Source organism: Panthera leo, chromosome A3 (genome assembly GCF_018350215.1).
Source record: "Panthera leo isolate Ple1 chromosome A3, P.leo_Ple1_pat1.1, whole genome shotgun sequence".
NCBI classification, from domain to species: Eukaryota; Metazoa; Chordata; class Mammalia; order Carnivora; family Felidae; genus Panthera; species Panthera leo.
In genome coordinates this window covers 117,897,219-117,916,609 of record NC_056681.1, presented here as the reverse complement: position 1 = coordinate 117,916,609, position 19,391 = coordinate 117,897,219, and the positions used below count along the sequence as shown (strand labels likewise).

Below are 19,391 nucleotides of genomic sequence, written 5' to 3'. Positions count from 1 at the left end.
GCATTTGAAATAGCCATTATTTTTCCCTTTTCCTACTTTTCCTACCTTTCTCTGCTTCAAAGCAAATGGAAACTTTTCTTTATTTCTCAGATCAAGTCTTTTGGAATTGTGTTTGCCTGAACCACAAGATAAGATTTCTTCCTCCACCTCCTCTGTGTTTGTGGCTCAGGAGCCTGTTCTACCCTGTTGTGGCTGTAAGAAGGCAAAACATTCTACTGACCACAGCATCTCCTCTGGATCATTAAGCAACAACTCCAGCCTGTCACACTTTCCTGTCTTTTCTGAAGAAACAACCTGGCAACTCCGGAGCCATAGTTTACCTATTTTACCCAAGAAACAGCCTTCTGTGTTCAGGAGCCAAGGCACATTGCTGCCTACTTTTAGGCTCTCAGAGTTTGGGAAATCAAAACTTTTTCAGAATTTGGCAGCACTTTCACCCTTAGGATCTCAAAGTTCTTTTATCAACTCTGTTCTTGAATCCCCAGCTCTCTGCCACCAAGAGAAAACAAAGAATGGAAGGAGGAGCAAGAGTCATTTGACATGGGATCACGGGCCAAATTCTGGCTCCAGGGAGAGACCACGATTCTCAGGGTGGGCTCCAATCCGTCTCTCTCCTTTGGCTAGGTTGGAGTTAGAGGGACATATGGCTTGGAAGGTTTGTACTTTGAGGGAACAAACAGTACCTCTGCCTGTGAGGGAATCATGGGCAATGCTGAATTATTTAATCGATGCACAAGGAGGAGTCCCTGAACCAGAGAAACCTCAAATCCAGGTATCTATGCCCATTCATCAAAGCAGTAAACAAAGTATCAACAATAAATCCCCAAACTGTCCATCATTTCAGCTCCATGTGAATATTGGAGTGGAATCTGGATTAAAGAGAACAGAAACAAAAATTTCACAGTCACTTATCCCAGGTAAGCAGTCACAACCAGGGGATGGCCCCCAAATTCTTGAATCCAGGCCCTTAGTTACATCACTGGGCACTCCACCTCCCAAAAGTTTAGGAGTTGACATAAATCAAGAGGAAACCACTTTACTGCAGAAGGAGCCAAAACATGTCCTAGAGCTTAGTATAGAGCATAGAGTCATAGGCCTTCCAGAAAAAAGGATACAGCAGCATAAGACCCAAGTGACTAATGTGGAATTGACCCCAAGGCTACCATACCAAGTTACAGATAACATAAAGGTAACTCCATTGGCATTACTTCAAGTCATGGATTCGATGGGGATGATCCCAGAATCACATTCAGAAGTGATAGAATCTGTGGGTTTGTTCCCACAGCCACCAGATGAAGTTGGGAAACCAATGGAAACCACGAAAAAAGTGAGAGTAAGCCCCAAGCCATCATATCAAGTCACTAAATCAGTGGAGGTAATACCAAGTCCTCAGCATCAAGCTATGGAATCAAAGATGACCTCAAGACCACAGAATCAAGTCACAGACAATGTGAAGGTAACTCCTATAGTATTGCTTCAAGTCACGGATTCTATGGGGATGATTAAAAAATCACATCCACATATCACAGAATCAGTGGGAATAACCCCAAGAACACAATATCAAGCCATGAAGTCAGCAGAAATAAACACATCACTAGACCATCAAGTCATACCACCAGGAAAGATGAGTCCAAAGGCAAAACATGCAGTTGTAGAAACTGTGGAAGTGACTGAAGGGCCACAGCATGAAGTTACTGAATCAGTGGACATAACCTCAAAGCCACAAAGTCAAGTCATAGAACCGTCGAAGTTTCTTCCAGAGCCCATATGTCAAAAAACAAGATCATTGGAAATGATCTCCAGTCCATCTCATCAAGTTATGGATTACATGAAAGTAACTCCAGTGGCACTATTACAAGCTATGGATTTCATGGGGATAATTCCACCAGCACAGCCACATGTTGTAGAATCTGGAGATTCGCAGTCTCAAATCGCAAATTTGACCCCAGGAGCAACTCAGCCAAATGGTTTGACTTCTAGCTCTCCTACTACTATTGGTCCACCTGAGGTTGTAGAATATGTGGGTTTACCCTCAGAGCCATCACCTAAAGTCAGAGAATCAGTAGGGATAGTTCCAATGTCATCACATCAATCCATACATTCTCTAAAGGTAACTCCAATAACACCGGGGTCACCAATTGGAATGATCATAGCACCACAGTCACAAGCTGTAGAAACTCAGGATTTGACCTCAAGGCCAATATCTCAAGTCAAGGAACCTCTTGAGTTGACTCCTGGTTCATGGATTCAAGTGCTAGACCCTGTGGGGATGACTCCACAACCATATCATGAAGGCACAGAAACTATGGCATTAATCCCAGGGCCACCTCATCAAGTCATGGAATCTTCAAGGTTGACTCCACGGCTTCAAACCCTAGAATCTTCAGAGGTGAGCCCAAGGCAAAGCCATCAAATTACAGAAAATATGGGGTTGGCCTCTGACACATGGCTACAAATGAAGAAATCTGTAGAGTTAACACCATCACATCATCAAATAATGGAATCTTTAGGGACAGTCCCAAGGTCGCCGGGTCAAAGTACAGCATCTAAGGGAGTGAGCCAAAAGCCACTGCATCAAGTCACAGAATCTACAGCAAAGACTACTGCATCACTACTTCCAAGTGTAGAGTATTTGGGGGTGCAGCCAATGCCACAACTTAAGGTTGTGGATTCTGTGAAGTTATCCTCAGGATTGCAAAATGCAAAATCTGAGAAACTGACCTTGGGACCAAGAATGCAAAATATAAAATCTATAGATATAACCACAGGTTTAGTCCCACAAGTGGTAAACTATGGAGAGCTGATCCCAACTGTGAATTCTATAGAATTGGTCCCAGAACTTCAACAGCAGACTGTAAAATCTGATGAGTTGGCCCCCATTCCACAGACGAAAAGTAGGAATTCTGTGCAGGTAGCCCCAGGGTCTCAGCTTCAAGGTGTGCAATCTATTCATTTAACCCTAGGAACACAACAACAAAGTGGAAAATCCACTGAGTTAGCCCCAGCACCACAGTTGCAAAATGGGAAATTGAAAGATTTGACCTCCAGTTCACAGTTGCAAGGTCTGGAATATGTTCATTTGGCCCTACCGCCAGAGTTTCCAGATATAAAAGGTGTGGAGTTGACCCTAAGACAATTACAGAAAGATAGAAAATCTGTGGATTTGGCCCCCAAACCATGGTTACAAGATAAAAGATCTGAGGAGATAGTCCCGGTACTATTGCTTAAAGATGTGAAAATTCCTCAAATGGTAGAATGTAGAAGGTTGATTCCTGAAACACAGGTAGAAGATATGAAATATGAGGAACCAATCTCAGGGGCACACATTCAAGCAGTAAAATCTGTAGAGTTGAGCCTCAAGCCAAATCATCAAGCCACAGAACCTGAAGGATCTACCCCATGGCATCAACCTTTAGAATCTTTAGGAATGATTGTACAGCCAAGATATCCAGGAACAGAAGCAGAGTTGACTTCTGACAATTGTCACTACAGGAAAGAATCTGTGGAGTTGAAACAGTCATCTTTAGGAAATACTCCAGGACCATTGAGTCAAACTTCAGGATCTATTCAGATGAACTCAGTGCCATTACAAGGTACCCATGAAACAATGCTCCAGGGTGTAAAAGCCTTGGAGACTCCAGTGTCTCAACACTTAATACAAGAATCTCCAGAGTTGGTATCAGGATCAGAGATGCAAGGTATGAACCCACAAATATTGAACCCAGAGTCCCAAGGTATGAAGTTTGTTCATTTGAATCTAGGACCATATTCAGAATTTACGAACTATAAGGAGTTGATCTCAGAACCACAATTTCAAAGTATGAAATATGTCCCATTGACCCCAGAACCACAGCCCAACAGTACAAAACCTGAGGAGTTGACTCTAGGTCCATTAATGCATGGTAATAAATTTGTGGATATAACTGCACCACTGGAAGAATCTAGGAGGTTAATTCCTGACACACACTTACATGAAGAATCAAGGAAACTGACCATGGAACCACATTTACAAGCAATTAAATCTGTGGGTCCAACTTCCAGACCATGGCATCAAGACACAGTATCTACAGAGTTAGCTTCTGAGATCTGGCCACAAGAGGAGGAATCAGTGAAGTTAATCCCACAGCAAGTCATGGAAACTGCTGAGATGATGGCCAGGCCACATTTTAAAAAAATTTCAGAGATGACTCCAGGGCCAGGCTATCAAGACACAGAAGCCATGAGGCTGACTTCTGAGGCATTAACACAAAAACCAACAGGTCAAGTTATAGAATCTGCAGGAATGACTCTAAAACCACATCTTCAAGTTACTGAGTCTTCAGAGATACCTCTAAGGTCAGAAAAGACAGAAACTATGGGGTTGGCATCGTTTCAAGTTGAAAACACCCAAGAGACAATGCCATATTTTAAAAAAGGATCTCTGGAATTTACTTTAGGACCAGGGATGCAATATGAGAAATCAGAGCCACCACTACAAAATTTGAAATCTGTGAAGTTAACCCCTGAGTCATCCCCATTAGTGGTAGGATCTAAACAATTTATCACAGGACCAAAACCACATGTTATGGAGTTGACCCCAGGGCCACAGCTCCAGGGAGTAAAGTCTATGCAGTTGGATCCAGAGCCACAATTACAAGACATGAAATATGTTAATTTAATCCAACAGCCAGCTACTACTGGAGTGGTAGAATTTGAGGAGCTGGTACAAGAACCAGTACTACAAAGTGTAGTATCAGAGGAATTGACTAAGGGGGCCCAGCCTCAAGGTGTGAAATTGACCCTAGGGCCACATTTGCAAAGTGTCAGATTTTCAGAGTTATCCCAAGGGCCACTTCTTCAAGGAGAAAAACCTATAGATTTAATTTCAGGGTCTCCACATCATGGTATGAAATGTGATGAACTGACCCCTGGTTCCCCAGTGCAAGAAATCAAATTATCTATCCCAGGACCAAAGCATCAAAATGTTATACCCATAAAATTGACTTCAAAACCACAAACTCCAGGTGTGAAATTTGTGGAACAAAACTCAGGACCATGCTTGCAAGATGTCAAGTTTTCTGATTTGACCTCAGAACCAAAGCGTCAAGGTTTCAAACATTTGCAGTGTATACCAGGAACACAGCTTCAAGATATGAAGTCTACAGGATTTGTAACAGAATCATCTTTGCAGTCAAGCCAAAGACCCTTGGGTGAAAATACAGAATCTCTTCTGTCTACTGAAGGACTACAGTTTCCTAGCATGAAATCCAATGAATTAACCTCAGAACTACAGTTGCAAGGTGTGAAATCTCAGGAACTAAACCTAGGGCCAAGGCAGCAAGAGGTCAAATTTTCTGAATTGACTTCAGGGCCAAAGCTTCAAGGTGTCAAATTTGGGAAGCAAACCCCAGGATCTAAGTTTCATGGTGTGAATTCTGTGGAGAAGACTCCAGAGTTAGGGTTTCAAGATTCTAAATTAGCAAAGATGTCACCAGGGCTGCAGGGTATAAAACAAGTGGGGCTTAACCCAGGGCCATGGCTACAAGATGTCAAATTTTGTGATCTGATATCAGGAACTCAACCTCACGGAGTGAAATCTTCAGAGTTAAACTTGGGACCACAACTACAATGTGTGAATTTTTTTGAGTTGACCCCAAAGCCAAAGATACAAGGAGTAAGATCTATGAGGTTCACCCCACAACCTGGAAAGCAAGTGGTCACGCCTGAGATGTTAGTACCAGAGACACTATTTCAAGGTGTAAAACATTTAGTGATAGACCAAATGTCAAGCTTTGAAGGTAACATTTCTTATAAATTTGTCTCAGAGCCACAGAAACCATATGCAAAACCTATGGAGTTGACTCCCGGGTCACAGTTGCCAAGTGTGAAATATTCTGAGTTGACTAGAAGACCAGAGTTACAAGGTATAAAATCTCCTAAATTGATCCAAGGACCACAGTTGCAAGATATAAAACCTGTGGAGTGGACCCCAATCTCAAAGCTTCGAGGTTTAAAATCTAAGGCACTAATCCCAGAACCACAGCTGGAAGATAGGAAATCTGAGGAGTTAACCCCAGGGCTGCATTTGGGAGGTATGAAATCTGTGCAAACACCAAAGCCACAAATGGGAGATGTCAAGTCTATGGTGTTAACCCCCGGGCCACAGGTGGAAGGTGTGAAACCAATGGAGCTGATCCCAGGCTCAAAACTTCAAGGTTTAAAATCTGAGTTGTTAATCTCAGAGTCAGAGCTGAAAGATATGAAGTCTGTGGCCTTAAAAGGTATGGAATCCATGTTGCTAACCTCCAGTCCACAGCTGGAAGGTGAGAAATCTGTGGAGATAACCTCAGGGGCTGAAATAGAAGATGTCAAATCTGTGAAAGATACCGCAAATAACAAGCTTCAAGGTGAGAAATCTGAGTTGACTATGCATGCAAAAACTCAAGAATTCAAAACTGTGGAGTTGGTCCCAAGAACACAGCTGCAAGATGTGAAAACTGTGGAATTGAAATTTGGGCCAAAGATGCAAGGTGAGAAATCTGTGTCTTTTGCACAAGGGCCATTGCTCCAAGGATCTGAACTGCAAGTTGTGAAACCTGAGGAATTGACTTTAGAGCCACAAACGCAAGATAAGGAACTTGTCGAGAGTACCCCATGTTTAAAGTATCAAAGTTTAAAATCTGTAGAGGAAACTCCAGATTCAGTGCTGCAATGTATAAAATCTGGGAAGTCGATCCCAAGGCCAAAGAAGCAGGAAGTAAAATCTGTGAATGTGACCAGAAGACCAAAGTTTCAAGGAGTAAAATCTGTGGATTTAGCCCCAAGGCAACAATTTCAAGGGATGGCACTTATGAATTTAACTTCTGGGCCAGAACGGCGTGGCGAGATATCTGTACTCTCACCAGAGCAGCAATGTATGAATTCAGAGCAATTGAAGAGAGGGTCTAAGTCAGAAGGTGAGATGTCTTTGGAATTAATTCCAGGGCTAAAATTTAAAGATGGAAAATTACTAGACTTCAATTTTGAGTTACAGTTTGAAGGTATGAAACCATGTGAACTGACTCCAGAATCAAATATCCAAGGTTTAAAACCTAAAGAGTTTAAACCTGAACCACAGTTGCAAAGCATAGTATCTCCTGAGTTGATCCCAGGACCTCAGCTGCACCAAGTGAAACCCTCAGCATCAGCTTCAGAGCCACAACTCTGTGTAAAAACTGTTGAGTTAAAGCAAGAGCAACTGCTTGAAAGTATGAGATGTATTCAGTGGATACCAGGACCTAAGTTCCAAGCTGTGAAATCTGTAGATTTAAATCTTGGGTCACGATCTCAAGGTGCTAAATCCGGAGGGTTGAAATCTTCAGTACAGTTAAGAGATGTGAAGTCATCTGAATTGACTTTCGGGACAAAAACTCAAGGTGCAACATATGCAGATTTCAACCTTGGGCCACAGGTGCAGAATGTGAAAACTCCTGAGTTGTTCCCAGGACCACAGCTGCAAAAAGGGAAGACTTTGGCATCAACCTCAGAGCCACAGCTTCAAGATATAAAAACTGTTGAGTTTAAACAAGAGCCACAGCTAGAAAGTATGAGATGTGTTCAGTGGATACCAGGACCTGAATTCCAAGCTGTGAAGTCTGTAGAGTTAAATCTTGGATTACAGTCTCAAGGTGTCAAGTCTGTAGAGTTGAAACCTTTAATACAGTTAAGAGATACAAAGTCATCTGCATTGACTCCAAGGCCAAAGCTCCAAGATACACCATCTTTAGCATCACTCCAGGAACATCAGCCGCAAGGTTTCGATTTGAAACCTTTTCTACAGGTTAGAAGTATGAAATCATGTGACCTGACATCAAGATCAAAGCTCTGTGGTATAAAATCTATGACACTGAAATCTAGGCTTTCCTTGCATGATAGGAAATCTACTAAATTGACTGCAGGACCAAAGCTTCAAGAAGTGAAACCCTTACAGTCATCCCCAGGAGCACAACCTCAAGGTGTCAAGTCTCTAGTGCTTACACAAGAGCCACAGCTTCCCGAGGTGAAATCTGGGGTATTAAGCCAAGGGTCACAATTACAAAGTGATAAAACTATAGAGTTGAACTCTCCACTACACTTGAAAAGTAGGAAGTCATCTGAATTGACTCTTCAGACAAAACTTCAAGGTGTGAAATCTGAGAATTTCAACTCTGGGTTACAGTGGCAAGGTCTAAAATCTTCTAAGTTGTCACCTGGGATAAAGTCCCACGATATGACATTTACTGAATTAAATCCAAGTTCACAATTGGAAGGTACAACATTTTCTAAACTGACTGTAGGGACAGAAATTCAAGGTACCAAATCTACAGATTTCAACCATGGACCATTGTTACAAGGTGTGAATTCTTCTGAAGGGACCTCAAAGACAAAACTTCAAAATGTAAAACATAAAGAAAGCAGCCCCAGTCCCCAGGTGCAAGTTGTGAAATCTTCTGACCTGATCCTGGGATCAAAGCTTCAAAATGTGAAATTGGTGTTCAACCCTGAGCCACAATTTCAAGGAGTGGATTGTTCTAAGTTACTCTCAGAAACAAAGTTTCAAGATGTGGAATCTGCAAAGTTCAAACCTGGGTCACAGTTGAGTGGTGTGAAATCTTCTGAACTGATACTAGGGACAAAGCTTCAAAAAGTGGAATCAGTGGATTTCAAGTCAGGCCCACAGTTTCAAGATACGAAATCTTCTAGGTTGATCATGGGTGTAAAGCTTCCAGATGTAAAATCTACGAATTCCAGGTCTGGGCCACAGTTGCAGGATGTGAAATCTCGGGTGATCACAAGGGAAAATCTTCAAGGAGTGAAATCTGTAGAATTGAAACCTAGTTCAAAGTTACAAGGTGAGAACTCTTCTGATATGACCCTGGGGAGGAAGTTTTCAGGTGTGAAATCCAGCCCAAAGTTACAAGATATAAAATGTTCAGAGCTGATTATGGGTATAAAGCTTCGAGATATAAAATCTACAGGGTCCAATTCTAGATCACACTTTCAAGGTATGAAATCTTCTGAAATGATCCCAGAGTCAAAGCTTCAAGAAGTGAAATCCTTTGGGTTCAACCATGGTCCAAAGCTACAAGGTGGGAAATCCGATTTAACCCAGAAGAGGAAGCTTCAAGGAGTGAAATCTGTGGAGTTCAACCCTAGACCACAGAGACGAGGTGAGAAATCTGATTTGACGCTAGAGTGGAGGCTTCAAGATTTGAAATCTGTTGAGTTAAAACCTGTTCCACAGTTACAAGGTGTGACATCTTCTGAGTTAACACCAGAAACAAAGCTTCAAAGTGGAGGATCTGTGGAATTCATCACCAGGCCCACGTGGCAAGATACGAAATCTCTTGAATTGAATCTAGGTACAAAGGTACAAGATGTGAAATCTTTGGGGTTCAAGTCAGCCCTACAGTTACAAAATAGGAAATTGTCTATGTTGACACCAGGGGCACACTTTCAAGGTATGAAATCTGTGGAATTCAACCCTGGGGCAAAGTTGCAAGGTGCAAAATCTCCTGAGTCCATAAAGCTTCAAATAGTGAAAACTACAGAAGTCAATCATGACCCAGAATTTCGGGTTGCAAACCCCTCTGAGTTAGCCTTGGAATCAAAGATTCACAGTGTGGTATCTTCTGAGTTCAGTGCTGGGAAGCAGTGGCAAGAAGAGAAATCATATAAGTTGAACCCACGGCCAGAGCTTCAAAGTGTAAAATTTATGGTATACAATCCTGGACCACATTTGCAACATAGAAAATCTTCAGAATTATGCAAAGGGACACAGATTCAAGATGTGAAATCTATGGAATTCAATCCTGAGCAACAGTTGCAAGATGTGAAATCTTCTGAGCTGTGCCAGGGAACAAGTGTTCAAGGTATGCAGTCTTTCCAGTTCAATCCTGGGCCACAGTTACAAGTGATAAAATCTGAGTTGTGCAAAGACATGAAGCTTCCATATGAGCAATTTCCGGAATTCAATCATGAGCCTAAATTACAAGGTGGGAAATGCTCTGAGTTGAATCCAGGGCCACAGCTTCAGTGTATAAATGTTATGGCATTCAACACGGGGCCTCAATTGAAAGGTGTAAAATCTTTTGAGTTGAATCCTGGGCCAGAGCTTCAAGGTATAAAATCTAAGTTGTTCTGCCTCGGGCCACATTTGCAAGGTATGAATTCGTCTGCATTTATTTCAAAACCAAACCTTCAGTGCGTAAATGCTGTTGGATGCAACCCTGAGTCACACTTGCAAGGTGTAAACTCTTCTGAATTAACTTCAGTTTCAAAACTTCAAAGTAGGAAGTCTTCTGAGTTGAATTCAGGGACAGAGTTTCCAAGGGAGACATCTGTAGTGGTCAACCCTGGAATACGTTTGCAAGATTTGAAATCTGAACTGATTCCAGGGCCAAAGTTTCTAGGTGTAGCACCTATGGGATGCAACCCTGGGCCACAGATGAACTGTATAAATCCTTCTGAGTTGAATCCAGAGCCAAAATTACAATGTGTAAATTCTATGGGGTGCAAACTGGGGCCACCTTTGCAAAGTGTACCATCTTTTGAGTTGACTTCAGGGACAAAATGTCAAGGTATGGGATCTGAGGTGAATCCAGGGACCAAGAGTCACAGTGAGACATCTGTGGTGTTCAACCCTGAACCACATTTGCAATGTTTGAAATCTGAATTGATTCCCGGGCCAAAGTTTCTAGGTGTAGCACCTATGGGATGCAAACCTGGGCCACAGACGAACTGTGTAAATTCTTCTGAGTTGAATCCAGAGGCAAAATTACAATGTGTAAACGCTGTGGAGTACAAATTTGAGCCACCTTTGCAAGGTATACAATCCTTTGGGTTGACTTCAGAGATAAAATGTCAAGGTATGGGATCTTTTGATTTGAATCTGGGGTCAGAATTTCAAGGTATAAAATCTGTTTTGTTCAACCCTGTGCAACATTTACAAAATATGAAATGTGAATTGACTCCAGGGACAAAGTTTCCAGGTGTAACATCACAGGAGTTCAACTGTGGCCCACAGCTGCAAGGTGTGAATTCTTCTGATTTGAATTCAGGGTCAGAATTTCAGTGCATGAATTCTGTAAAGTTTAATCCAGGGCCACAGATGCAAAGCACAAAACCCTCTGAATTGAATCCTGGGTTAGAATCTCAAGGTACAAAATCTATTCTGTTCAACCCTGGACAATATTTGCAAGGTATAAAATCTTCTGAGTTAATACCAGGGGCAAAGTTTCCAGAAATCCAGTTTTGGGAGAATCACTGTGGGTCACAGCAACAAGTTGTGCAGTCAGTGTTCACTGTAGGCTCTCCGTTAAATGGTATGAAATCTGTCTTATTTTTACCAGAGCCATTGCTTGAAGATGTAAAATCTATGAAGATGAGCAAGGAGCCATTGCTTTGTGGTGCAAATTCTGTGAAACGGATTTCAGGCTCTGAGCTGCAGGACTTGAAATGTGAGATGTTTGCACGAGAGCCATGTTTTAAAATAATGAAATCTGTGGATTTAAATTCAGGGCCACATCCTCAAGGTATGAATTCTGAGGAGTTGCCCTCACACCTCAGGCAGCATAATGTGAGATCCGTGGTGTTTTCACCGCATTTTCAAGATGTGAAATCTTTGAAGTCAAACCCATTGCCACAGCCTCAAAGTGCTAATTCTTTAGGGTTGTCATCATGCCTCAGGTCACCATGTGTTAATTCTGAGGTCTTTGCACCAGAGTCATGTTTTCAAGATGTCAAATCCGTAGAGTTGACACCAGGGTCCCAACAGCAAGGTATGAATTGCCAAGAGTTGACTTCAGGATGGCAAGGTATGAAATCAGTGGTGTTGGCACCAGAGCCAGTTAAGAAGTTCATACCAGGACCGATGTTGGCTAGTGTTAAATTTTCAAGTTTGTCTCCAGAATCACAGCAACAAGGTGAGAAATCTTTGGAGTTTACTCCAGAACCAAAGTTGCAAAGTATAAAACATGTGAAATTGTCTTCAGCATCTCTGCAACAAGATATAAAACATGTAGAGTTACCACCAGGGTCACTGCTTCAAAGAACAAAATCTGAGGAGCTAACTCCAAAAAGAAGGTATCCAATCACAAACTCCTCTGAGATAATCCCTAGGCCAGAGCATCAGTTTGTAGAACATGTGGAGATGATCCCAACGCCAATGCATCAGGTCCCTAAATCTGTGAGTTTGATTTCAATACCAATTTATCACATCACAGAATCTTCAGCAATGGCACAAAGGTTGGCACACCAAGGCAAAGAAACCATAGAAAAATCTGTAGGGTTGACCCCAAAGCCAACAAGTAAAGCCATGGAATCTTCAGGAATGCCTCTAGGGCTAGATCTCCAAGTACCAGAATCTGTTGATGTGACTCCAGTGCTAAGAAATCGAGGCTCTAAATCCTTAGAATTAACCCTAAAGGAAAGCTACCAAATCCCAAAAACTCTGGAGTTGCTCTCTCAGTCACAGACTCAAGTTAAGGATTTGGAGGAATTACATACAAGGCTACTGCAGCAAGCTGTAGGATCTGAAGAGATGACCCCAGAGCCCAAGCATCACACTACAGAAACTATGGGATTGACCTCCAAGGCAAGGCCAAAAAGGAAGGAATTCCTTGGAATGACCCCAAAGCCAATACATAAAACCACTGGATATGCAGAGAGATTTCCAAGGCCCTATCCTCAAGCACTAGAACTTGTGGAGGTGATCTCTGAGAAAAGGCTGCAAAGGGAAGACTCTGAAGCATTGATTACACAGTCATTACATCATGTCCCAGGGTCTTCAGAGATGACACCAGGACTAGGATATCAAGTTCCTGAATCTATGGGTTTAACTTCTAAGCAACGGCTTCAAAGGGAGGAATCTTTAGAGTTGCCCCCAAAGCCGACAGATCAAGTTGCAGGATGTGCAGAATCTGTAAAGCTCATACCTGAGACATGGCAGCAAGGGGATGGATCAGTGGGATTATCATTGTCACAGAATCAAAGGATGAAATATTCAGAGATAGGTCCAGGACTACAAGGTCGAATTTCAGAATATATGAGGATTAGTCCAAAGCCGCCAGATCAGGTCACAGAATCTACAAAGACACAGCTTCACGTTGCTCCAGGGGTAACCCCGGTAGTTCCCCAAAAAGTTATTGACTATGTGAAAGTGACTTCTGGGCCACCACCTCAAGTTGTGAAATCTGTAGCATTAATACCAGGGCCAATCTCTCAAATGGTAGACTGTCTTGAGTTGACTCCAAAACTGCAAGATGTGAGATCTTCTGAGTTTACCTCAGGGCTATGGTTGCAGAATGTGAAATCTAAGAAATTAGCCACAGAGCCAACACACCAAATTTTGGAAACAATGAAGTTGACAGGGTTTCAAATCGTAAAGACTGTGTTAATCCCAGGGCCACCACTTCAAATTGTAAAATCTGAGGAATTAGCACCAGGACCAATTCCTCAGGTTGTAGAACCAATAGGAGTAGCCTTAGGGTCAACGATTGAAGCACTGGATTGTTTGGATTTATTCCCAAGGCCACAGCTTCAAGAAATGGTAGAACCTGTAGAATTAACTCCAAGGCCAAATACTAAAGTGAAATCTGCAGAATTACTCTCACAGCCAACATCTCCATTTGAGAAACCTACAATGTTCACTCGTGAACAAGGGCTTCAGGCCATGAAATCAGTAGGGACAAAAATAGGGTCTTCTCAAATCAGGGAATCTGAGGATTTGAATCTAGGACAGGTATATCAGATTAGGGAATCTGAGGATTTTACATCAAGAGAGGAGTTACAAATAGATAATTATATCTCTAGATTTCTGTACAACTCTTCAAACTCGCTTATCTCAAGCTCTGCCGAAACATCTGAATTAGGAAGCCTTTGGGATTTTGAGCTGCCGGAAGTATCAAGGACTTTGGATGTAAAAAACCTTGGGACAGATATTTTGGAGCCTGAAGAGTCCTTTATAGACTCTACTATGATACGGTCTTCAACCCTTACCTCGTCCCTTCATAATCAACCGTCTGATAAAATAACTAACATTGTAGAAACCCCACATTTTGAGATCCCAGGAGTGGGTGTCATATCTAAGGAGAGGACTAATAAGAAGCAGGTGGAAGAGCTAGAGAACTTACTCCACGACCTATCCCAACATCCACCACAAAGCTGGAGATCACCATCTAGGACGTTTCAGTCAGGATCGGGAACTCAAAGAGGCCTTACCTGGTCTGTCCTGGGGAGACAACAGAATGTCTGGGAGAATCACTCCTGGAGACAGCGACTACCTAGAAAATATCTTTCCAATATGCTAACGCTGGGGAATGTCTTGGGAGCCACTATGAAAAGGAAGCTCTATTCTCGAACATCTTTAACAGAGAGAGCCACTGCAGATGTCCGTCAGTCTATTCAGAATTTATTTGGGGTTCCAGCTGAACTGATGAAATTTTCCCAGAGTTTGCTAGAGAAGGGTCGAGGTACTATCTCTCAGCCTTCAGTGGTCAAAAACTACATTCAAAGACATACTTCATGTCATGATCATGAGCAAAGAATGGCCTTAAAGATGTGGACACGTGGTTCCATGTCCTCTATAATACAGCAATACTCTGGGACTAGAATGAGAATAAAGAAAGTAAATTCACAGCTCAATGATACATCCAAGGAAGTCATTCAGCCCATTCCTGCTTCATGTACAGGGGGCCAGCCTCCTGCCCCAGTAAAGTTAGAGTCCTCCTTCGATATAGTTTTCACTAGGAAAGATTCTGTTCCAGTGGGAGAGAGTGAGAACTCACAGAGTCATTCACAGACAAGGATTTTTGAATCCCAACACTCTCTCAAGCCAAGTTTTCTTCCCCAGGCCAAAACTGACTTCTCAGAACAGTTCCAGCTGTTACAAGATCTGCAGCTAAAAATAGCAGCAAAACTGTTAAGGAGTCAAATACCCCCAAATGTTCCTCCACCTCTAACTTCAGGTCTGGTTTTAAAATACCCTATCTGCCTACAATGTGGCCGATGTGCAGGATTTAGTTGCTGTCATAAATTACAGGGTACTCTTGGGCCTTACCTTCTTATTTATCCACAGCTCCACCTTGTAAGCACTCCTAAAGGCCATGGAGAGATTAGGTTGCATCTTGGCTTTAGGCTGCGAACTGGGAAAAGACCCCAAGTTTCAAAGTATCACAGAAGAGACAGACCCATCACACCAAGGAGTCCTATGTCACCATCACTAAGGAAAGCTAATGTCTACACTCGAGCTTCCAAGAGTCCTACTTCTACGATAGATTTCCAGTCTGGATCTTCCCAAGCTCCTGCTTCTCCTGTACAAGTGCACATCAGGCGAAGGCAGTATAGGAGCCCTGACCTAGTAGGAAAGACAGAAATTAGAGACTCTAGGCAATATGAATTTACTCAAGTTCACTCTTTACCAGATAGTGACTCTGAAGATGTTCAGGATGAAAAATGGGCTAAAAGGAGAACCCAAAAGACCCATGATTCAAAATATCCAATGAAAGGAACCAGAGGAGGCAGAACACAAAATGCAGAGTTCTACACAAATGGTAGAGCCATGACACAGAGTCCTTCTAGGGAATTACCAGCCCAGTTTACAAGGAAGAGGAATGGAGCATCTCAGACAATGACTGCCTCGTTGAAAAGACAACCTAAGAAATCCTCCCAACCCAAATTCATTCAACTGCTTTTTCAAGGCCTAAAGCAAGCATTCCAGATGGCACACAGAATTATGGCTTTTGTTGGGCAGAAGCCTGAGGACAGATCAAGGCCAGACCATTTGTGGTCAAGCAAAAACCAGCATCCAAAACGAAAAGCCAGAGACTATTACTTATCAAGAGATATCAAAAGTGACGGGATGCCAGTTGTCAAGCTAAAGCCAACAGACCTAACCACTAAGCAGGAGAGCACATTAAGGGAAGAAACAGAGCAACTCAGATCAGTTCAACAACCAAAATGGGATAGCTCTTTCAAACCTAGACATACCCAACTGCCCAAGCGCATAGTTTCCCAAAGAAGTACCACTTTCAAAACCACTTCAAGCAGACAGTCTATGGGTGTTGTTCAAAATGACAGTAGCAGCAGAGCTAAGAAAAACTTTGGCAGAAGTGAAATCTCCATCCAGGAGTCCAAGAACTCCAAATCGGGAACCAGAGTTCAGGACCGAGGGAGAATTCTACAAGATTCACTTAAGAGAAACTCACACAGTCACCTTAAAGAGAAACTGACACCCAAGAAACGAAACCACAAAAGCTTCTTAAGGCAGAGAACCCCATGTAATTCCTCTGAAAGGAGCCATGGTAGTCCCTCTCAGAGGAGCCATCACAGTCTCTCTCAAAGGGGCCACCAAAGTCCCTCTGAAAGGAGATGTCGTAGCCCTTCTGAGAGGAGCCATCGAAGTCCTTCTCAGAGAAGTCATCACAGTCTCTCCGGAAGGAGCCGTCAAAGTCCCTCTGAGAGGAGCCACCGAAGTCCTTCTCAGAGGAGCCATCGCAGTCTCTCCGGAAGGAACCGTCAAAGTCCCTCTGAGAGGAGCCACCGAAGTCCTTCTCAGAGGAGCCATCACAGTATTTCCAGAAGGAGCCATCAAAGTCCCTCTGAGAGGAGCCACCGAAGTCCTTCTCAGAGGAGCCATCACAGTATTTCCAGAAGGAGCCATCAAAGTCCCTCTGAGAGGAACCGCCGAAGTCCTTCTCAGAGGAGCCATCACAGTATTTCCAGAAGGAGCCGTCAAAGTCCCTCTGAGAGGATCCACCGAAGTCCTTCTCAGAGGAGCCATCGCAGTCTCTCCAGAAGGAGCCGTCAAAGTCCCTCTGAGAGGAGCCGCCGAAGTCCTTCTCAGAGGAGCCATCACAGTATTTCCAGAAGGAGCCATCAAAGTCCCTCTGAGAGGATCCACCGAAGTCCTTCTCAGAGGAGCCATCGCAGTCTCTCCGGAAGGAGCCGTCAAAGTCCCTCTGAGAGGAGCCACCGAAGTCCTTCTCAGAGGAGCCATCACGGTCTCTCCGGAAGGAGCCGTCAAAGTCCCTCTGAGAGGAGCCACCGAAGTCCTTCTCCGAGGAGCCATCACAGTCTCTCTGGAAGGAGCCGTCAAAGTCCCTCTGAGAGGAGCCACCGAAGTCCTTCTCAGAGGAGCCATCACAGTCTCTCTGGAAGGAGCCACCGAAGTCCTTCTCAGAGGAGCCATCACAGTATCTCCAGAAGGAGCCATCAGAGTCCCTCTGAGAGGATCCATCGAAGTCCTTCTCAGAGGAGCCATCTCGGTCTCTCTGGAAGGAGACATCAGAGTCCCTCTGAGAGGAGATGTCGCAGTCCTTCTGAGAGGAGATGTCGCAGTCCCTTTCAGAAAATTCATCGCAGTCCCTTAGGGAGGAGAGGACACAGCCCTTTTGGGAGAAGACAGCACAGACCCCCTGTGAGGGGTGGTCGCGGTTCCTCAGAGAGAACTCACTGCAGTTCCTCTGAGAGGAGCAGACACAGTCACTCTGGACAGAGCAAACACAGTCATTTTAAGAGGGGTCAACACAGTTGGTCTGAGAAAACCCATCACGGTCCCCCTAAGGAGAGACTCAAGCGCAGCTACCCTAGGGAGAGGCTCAGACATAGTGTGTCTAAAGATTTCAAGGGCTACTCAAACACACAAAATACCCCAAAGCTGGGCAAGTTTAGAGTCCTGAAGCTAACAGATGAGAAGAGATCCGCCCCCCTTATTCACTGACTGGCTCAAGTCTTCACCAAGCTGCCCTTTCCTGGCTTCTTTCCTGCTAAGCCACTGCCTCCAATACCTGCGCCCTCAGCAAAGAGCGTCTATGCCACTCTTCCTGGGGGAGGGAGGGCGGGAATGGGTCTGTAATTTCTCTAAGATAAATAAAGGGGCAATAATTGATCTCCATCCAGAAACACCACTCGTCGTGCTGGGTGGGGAATGGAGGGTGGAGGGATATTTGGTGTCGCGCAAAAGGATGGAACGACAGGAAGGGGTTCTGAGGCCGTGTTGAGGTCCAAACCCCACCTACAGCCTCCTGGGGCGGGGTCCCAGAGGAGGGAGGCACGTCATGTGACTCACTCCAGCCGCAGCCCCCTCGGAAGCCGCCAGGCGGAAGTAGACGTTCAGATCTGGACTCGGCGGCGCCGACTCCACATCCGGGAGAGGAGAAGAGAGCGGAAGTGGCGTTGGTCTGGCCGGAGCCCTTGGGTGGATTTGTTAGGCGTGGAGAGGGAGTGATGTCTTCCAGGCTCGGTGCAGTATCCGCCGTGAGTTTCTCGGTTTGACCGTTATGTTTTAGGGGTAGCGCTGTCGAGCCCGCAACACGCGGTCCCTCGCTTTTGTGCCATGCTCAGAGTTGGTTTTATCAGAGCCCATCGTAGGCCCCACCCTTCTAGGTCAGATCTACCTGTCTCCCTTTCCCACCCCCCCCAGTTACCGCTGACTGTTCCCACCTCCTTGGACTCAGTTCTTCGCTAGATTGCCATTAGTTTCTATTTCTTTTATATCCCCAGTACCTCCCATATCCGTTGTCCTCTCTTTTCGCCCCCCTTTTAGAGCCTCTATCTGGGACGGGGCTTTGAGAATGGGGGAGATGAAGGCTATGGTGTTGTCACCTGCCTTGGCTGGGTAGGAAGACAGGACGACACGCTTTTCCAAAAAAGTCTTGCTTTCTTCCGTTGGAGGTAGTTGCCCCGGGAGAGCTTCATTTCTTCTGGGCACAGGGGGATTCGTCTTTTTGTGGTCAAGGTTCAGCGGTCCCTAGCATTCACTCATGTGCTTGCGATTTGCTAGACTCCGGAACCCACATCCTTTAAGCACCAGAGGAGCACGAAGATCGTGGGAGCTAAGAAGTAAGTGAGATTATCTGGGGTCCATTTATAATTGTGTCGCCAGCGCTGTCCAATGGAACTTTTGTGATGATGAAAATGTTCTGTATTCCCGCTGTAAAGGACCGTAGCCACGTATGGCTTTTGAGCACTTGAAATGTGGCCAGTGTGATTGAGGAACTGAATTTTAAATTGTATTTGATCTTAACTTAAATTTAAATAGCCACCTATAGTTAGTGCCTACCTTGATTGGACAGTGCGGGTCTAAACCTAATGTAGGGGAGAAGAACCTAGCTTGCAAAGAAAAGCACGAATTATATTAAAAATGGAAGGTATGACCTAGTGTAGCCTCGCATATCCTCAGACATCAAGTATGTACTCATGAATACATTGATGAACATGGGAAGGATTGATAAAAATGCCTGTAAGAAATCCTTTTCTTTTCAGACTGCTTGGCTTTAAGACTGGTTTATTACTTTGTAGACCGAATGTGCTAACCTTTTTCATATTTGTTACTACAAAATAGATTCTTATTAACTAGATATTCACTGAAGGGGTTAATTCATTCAGATAACATT

At 43.9% G+C, this 19,391-nt stretch overlaps 2 protein-coding genes across 5 annotated transcripts in view; both read left to right on the top strand.

Moving 5' to 3' along the window:
* Positions 1–17,884, top strand: part of CA3H2orf16 (chromosome A3 C2orf16 homolog) — a 31,987-nt gene extending 14,103 nt beyond the window's left edge. For 2 of the 3 annotated variants that reach the window (XM_042933393.1, XM_042933392.1), the window contains one exon: positions 91–17,884. In XM_042933393.1, the coding sequence (XP_042789327.1) occupies positions 91–17,716 (17,626 nt within the window). In that variant the 3' untranslated portion in view covers positions 17,717–17,884. The remainder of the gene's footprint in view (positions 1–90) is intronic. The other variant, XM_042933394.1, reaches the window with a different exon arrangement.
* Positions 17,885–18,053: 169 nt separating this feature from the next.
* Positions 18,054–19,391, top strand: part of ZNF512 (zinc finger protein 512) — a 34,248-nt gene continuing 32,910 nt past the window's right edge. For both annotated transcript variants that reach the window (XM_042933396.1, XM_042933395.1), the window contains exons 1-2: positions 18,054–18,252; positions 18,779–18,837. In XM_042933396.1, the coding sequence (XP_042789330.1) occupies positions 18,223–18,252; positions 18,779–18,837 (89 nt within the window). In that variant the 5' untranslated portion in view covers positions 18,054–18,222. The remainder of the gene's footprint in view (positions 18,253–18,778; positions 18,838–19,391) is intronic.